This window comes from Limulus polyphemus, unplaced genomic scaffold (genome assembly GCF_000517525.1).
Source record: "Limulus polyphemus unplaced genomic scaffold, Limulus_polyphemus-2.1.2 Scaffold6658, whole genome shotgun sequence".
Taxonomy (NCBI): Eukaryota; Metazoa; Arthropoda; class Merostomata; order Xiphosura; family Limulidae; genus Limulus; species Limulus polyphemus.
In genome coordinates, this window is record NW_013672268.1 from 17,247 (window position 1) to 23,210 (window position 5,964).

The following is a 5,964-nucleotide window of genomic DNA, read 5'->3' on the forward strand; positions in this document are numbered from 1 at the left end:
TAGGTGGTAGTTTAACAGGTTAATAGTACGTTAAAGATAGGTGATAGTTTAACAGGTTAATAGTACGTTTAAAGATAGGTGATAGTTTAACAGGTTAATAGTACCGTTTAAAAGATAGGTGATAGTTTAACAGGTTAATAGTACCGTTTAAAAGATAGGTAATAGTTTAACAGGTTAATAGTACCGTTTAAAAGATAGGTAATAGTTTAACAGGTTAATAGTACCGTTTAAAAGATAGGTGGTAGTTTAACAGGTTATAGTACCATTTAAAAGATAGGTGGTAGTTTAACAGGTTAATAGTATCGTTTAAAAGATAGGTGGTAGTTTAACAGGTTAATAGTATCGTTTAAAAGATAGGTGGTAGTTTAACAGGTTATAATACCATTTAAAAGATAGGTGGTAGTTTAACAGGTTAATAGTATCGTTTAAAAGATAGGTGGTAGTTTAACAGGTTAATAGTATCGTTTAAAAGATAGGTGGTAGTTTAACAGGTTATAGTACCGTTTAAAAGGTAATATTGTTCATATTTCTAGGAAAGGAAAATAGGGTTTAGGTTTCGTTTTCAGATCTCGTTCTCAGGAATTGGCTTTTATTTCCTTCTAAAGAAAATTTCATGAAGTACATAAAGTAAAGAAAATAAAAATATTTAACCTTGTCACGGACAAGAAGTGACCAGTTGCCTTTCGGGTTTTCTCCCCATAAGTGGACAGTGAGGAAAGTCCAGTTTCGGAACCCGAGTGATGAAGTGTCCTTTTGTCTTCTTGATAGTAACATACTGACCGAACCTTAACCCGGTCGGATTTGGAAGTAAAAAAGAAAGTAACTTTTCAATACATAAAACTATTACTGATAAATATAAGAGTTAGGCCCGTTTAATAATTAACAATACTAATTTCAAATCCCATATAGATTTCGTTGTTAACTCTTTAAAATATACATTAATTTGTAATAAAGTTTAGCTTAAGTCTTAACCATTTAAAAAGGTTTAGTCAGCATAAACAACCAAAAATATAAGTGATTTTTTTATTTTAAAATGGAACTTTTATATCGCATTAAGATTTGACAAAATTGAGTTTTCCTCCCTCCACTGGTTTAGTGGCACGCTAAGAGGACTTAAAACTCTTAAGATTATGGGTTCGATTATTGCAGTGGGCACACCGCAGATGCTTATTGTACAGCGAGATAAGCTTCTAAAGATTTTTAGAAACAATAACATCGCTCCACGTGAGGTATGTAAACGAGATCTCTCAAGAAGACAAGTCAGTGAATCTATAAGTAGGATCCTTACTACTTCCTGCCATAACAAAGGGCTTCCTATCCGTAATACCACGACCAGCAACTTTTGTATTGTTGAAACACTGAGTTAGAGCATCTTACCAGAATTCACGACCAGCAACTTTTGTATTGTTAAAAAACCGAGTTAGAGCATCCCACCAGAATTCACGACCAGCAACTTTTGTATTGTTGAAAAACTGAGTTAGAGCATCTTACCAGAATTCACGACCAGCAACTTTTGTATTGTTGAAAAACTGAGTTAGAGCATCTTACCAGAATTCACGACCAGCAACTTTTGTATTGTTGAAAAACCGAGTTAGAGCATCCCACCAGAATTCAGGACCAGCAACTTTTGTATTGTTGAAACACTGAGTTTCAAGGTGAGAACAAGAGTTATATAATTACCCGAAGGTGAGAACAAGAGTTATATAATTACCCGAAGGTGAGAACAAGATTTATATAATTACCCGAAGGTGAGAACAAGAGTTATATTTACCCGAAGGTGAGAACAAGAGTTATATAATTACCCGAAGGTGAGAACAAGAGTTATATAATTACCCGAAGGTGAGAACAAGAGTTGTATAATTACCCGAAGGTGAGAACAAGAGTTGTATAATTACCCGAAGGTGAGAACAAGAGTTGTATAATTACCTGAAGGTGAGAACAAGAGTTGTATAATTACCTGAAGGTGAGAACAAGAGTTATATAATTACCCGAAGGTGAAAACAAGAGTTATATAATTACCTGAAGGTGAGAACAAGAGTTATATAATTACCTGAAGGTGAGAACAAGAATTGTATAATTATCTGAAGGTGAGAACAAGAGTTATATAATTACCCGAAGGTGAGAACAATAGTTATATAATTACCTGAAGGTGAGAACAAGAATTATATAATTACCTGAAGGTGAGAACAAGAGTTGTATAATTACCCGAAGGTGAGAACAAGAGTTGTATAATTACCCGAAGGTGAGAACAAGAGTTGTATAATTACCCGAAGGTGAGAACAAGAGTTATATAATTACCCGAAGGTGAGAACAAGAGTTATATAATTACCTGAAGGTGAGAACAAGAACATGTCCAAAGCTCCACGGTTGTTGTACTCAATATCGACGGTAACTTCCACGTGCTCCAAGTAGTTAATGTCGTTGTCGGTGTCTTTACAGGCATCAGTGACGAACGCAACAGAAACGGCCTGGTTCGAAACGATGCTTACGGGTAGACTGAAAACATAACGTGAAAAATGAACAAACACAAGAACTGTAAAATATGTCAAACCATTAAAGAACTGAAAGAAATTTAAACAGTAATAGAAAAAAAATGTTGATCGATAAAAAATTAAAAACGTAAAAGTTAACTCACCAAGAACAACGGTTTGGGTGGAACATTAACTGCTATAACCCCCTCCCATCCTCCTCACTACCAAGTTGATAAAATTGATAATAAAGGTGTTACTGTGATGAATCTCATAGTTATTCAAAAGTGTTCGATAACATTTATTTAGAGGATCGGTGTGTGTATTTTATTCTGAGGATTTATTACTGAACGAGCTGGAAAATATCTCGTCTTCTCCCAAATTCTATCGCGGTATTCCAGAAACTACGACAGTTTCTCCAGTTTTCTTTATAGAAGTTGACGAGTTCGCTTATTGTAGTAACACGCACGTATTTTTGTGATATACAAAATATTGTGATTGTATGGTTTATACCGCATCTACTTCAAGTTTTGTATGTTTGTGAGTTTTCTGTGAACAGCCAGGCAATTGTTTAAGCTATATGTCATGCAAAATTGCTACCGGATTTAATCTCGTAGCACCTAATTTTTTACACATTTTCTGGGGAGGGCATGCCCCCGGATCGTTAGCGTGCTTTGTTGGCTTTTGATCTCGCAAATTAGAACTCCCCTTTCAAACTTTCTGCGTGTGGGGCTGAGTAAAACAGTTAAATGTAGCGAATTCAGCGTTTCGTTCCTTTGTATTTTAACATACCTCGTATAAGTGGTCGAACTACAGATGGCCTTCTGAGGGACATTCTTCCAGTTCACAGCAGCCTTGACAAGTGACTCTGCGTTCATTACTCCAAACCCAAAACGACTGTTGAACATCAGACCAACGGAGTTTTTCTTCCAGCCAATATTGCTTTTTACAGGCTCGTAGTCAGACGTCCAGACCACCAGATGTTGCATGTCCCGCCAGGTGAGATTTTTACTAAATATTTATAATATACAGTTTAGTTGGGTGCAGGTTGATCATGAATACTTTGTCTTTTTATCATATACGTTGAATTTTAAAGAAACTGTAACGATATAGTGAGTCTTATAAGTCACCAAGAATGTTTAGTTTATTCGTACAAAAGGTGATCTACGCAGTGCTCTTCGCATGGATTGAACCCTTAATTTCAGTATTATAGGCTCTCGAGATTACCGCAGGTCAACGGGAGAACCATCTTTTACGAGTTTGATTTAAAGCTGGAATATAATAGAACTTGTATATTTTTAAGGACAAAGCTACATAATGAGGGCGGTTTAATATAATCACTTCTGTATAAATGTACCATTAATTGTACGAGTCCCATAAGTACTCGTGGAATAAACTTCAACATGGCCTATCGGTTAGCGTGCCGGGCTGCGGATAGAAAGGTACAAGGGTCAAACCATGATATTGCTCTATCACATGGCTCACTTTCCAGCTGGGGGACATTATATCTGTGACAGTCAATTCAGCTGTTTGGTCATTTGTTTTCTAAATTAGTGATGGCTATAGCTGAACTTTGGGGGTATTTTATGTAGCCGTTTAGCCGATGTGTCGCTAGTTAAGTTGGAAATGTCCGTACTTCACTCGTTGACGATGTTACTTAAAAGTTATTCTGGACCGAAAAATAAATATGAATAACAGCTGAGGGTAGCTGATACAGGATGAACTGAAAAACAACTCAAATAGTAGGTGCCATCTGACGACGTGGAGTGAAGAGAAATCCGGGTTGTCTTTCAGGCCCCAAATTTTCTTTGAAGCTTGAAAGATCTTAAGTTATTGCCACGGATCGGATTGGATCTAACGGCTTAAATGTAAATAGAAGTAAGCTATGTACCAGTACTACTAAACTAGCCTATCGCGTTGTGACATTACAGCATTGTTGTTATTATTATTAATTTATTGTTGTTTGTGACAATGGTTTCGGAAGGCGTAAACAATACAAATATAAATACTATTATCATACACACTTCTAATTCTTGAAAATTCTTTATAAACTACATAAATTGTTTAAAAATATGATAGTCTCAATTCCAATGTTTTATGACAGATATCTAAATGTAAACCTTACTTGGCTTCAAGTACTAAAGCAATTATTCCAGCTGCTAGAGGCGCTGATGCTGATGTCCCTGTGTGATCAGTCGTACATCCATTGTGAATATCAATCGTAGACTGGGAGTAAAAATGATTCAAAGTAGAATTAACACATAAATCTAAACATATAAGTCAACAACTTAACAATCCGCTGAATTAGAGAAATATATTACAAATTAATCTTCCAAGTTTAAGTTTATAAACATGTTTAGAAATATTTAAAGACAACCTTTGAAAGCTGATAAGGGGAGAGAGAGCCATTTTTTTATTTTATCGCGGGAATCCCTTAGATTGAGATTATCCTGCTGACATACCGCGTGGTACTTTCGATAAAGGATAAAGTTAACTATAAGATAGAACTTTGATGCTTAGTAGTATACTTTTTGTTATGTACTGCTGTATTAATTTGGAGTTTACTACCAATAAATTTCAATGAAGCCTTGCTATGATATTTCCACAATTAACTCGTGGCTAGCCCCTGAGACCACCGGGGCACAAAGGTGGGTAACCCTATAGACCGAGAAAAGGTAGCATAATCTATGCACGTGTGTATAAAACCTTAGACTGTTTACCATTTCAGTTAAATTAATTAAGGAAAAAACATTTTTCTAAGTTGATGTTCTACGTCAGTTTTACTTGTTCGTTGTTTTATGGCGGACTTATACCACTAGAAACCGGGTTTCGATACCCGTGGTGGGCAGAGCACAGATAGCCCTTTGTGTAGCTTTGTGCTTAATATCACACACAACAACAATCATTGCTTTATTACCGTAAAGGCATGTTTGCTTTATATTGCATATGTTCACCGTATAAAATATAGGCCGTGTGTGGCCTAGATGTTAGCTTGCTGGTTCATTGTTCGCGTCCTTTAGACACAAACACACAAGGATCTTACAATCTTCTGGTCCGAGTATGCTCCACTTGAATACGTCACAGCTAATGTTGAAGCACACCTTTCACCATACCACGGAAATTGGCCTTGCTGACTTGCGCTACCTATCGATAAAGTATAGATGGAGCTAGTGTAGCCGTCACAGTTACAGTTGTCGGATCTTGATCCACCGTTACCAGCAGCCCACACGTAGATAACACCCTTGCCGCCCCGTCCCTAAAATACAATTTAACAACAGTAAAGTTTTAACATCAATAAGCCAATTTTCTAATTTCGGTCACGGTTTATTAAGTTACTGTGGTTACGTAAAACGTGAGGTTATTCGTGAATTCAAATTCGATGACGAGGAACCCACTTTGAGACTAATAATGGCTGGAGACGGCTTGAATGGGTAATGAAGAAAAACTTTAATACAACAGCAACCTGATGATGACAAAACCTTGTCGAAACGTTGTA

The 5,964-nt window shown here is 36.4% G+C and overlaps 1 protein-coding gene across 1 annotated transcript in view; it reads right to left on the reverse strand.

Moving 5' to 3' along the window:
• Positions 1-5,964, reverse strand: part of LOC106473941 (neuroendocrine convertase 1-like) — a 16,787-nt gene that overhangs the window by 5,172 nt on the left and 5,651 nt on the right. Inside the window, exons 8-12 of the mRNA XM_013934631.2 lie at positions 5,512-5,724; positions 4,594-4,694; positions 3,261-3,479; positions 2,330-2,496; positions 652-785 (exon numbers count right to left, since the gene is read on the reverse strand). Coding sequence (XP_013790085.2) covers positions 652-785; positions 2,330-2,496; positions 3,261-3,479; positions 4,594-4,694; positions 5,512-5,724 — 834 coding nt within the window. The remainder of the gene's footprint in view (positions 1-651; positions 786-2,329; positions 2,497-3,260; positions 3,480-4,593; positions 4,695-5,511; positions 5,725-5,964) is intronic.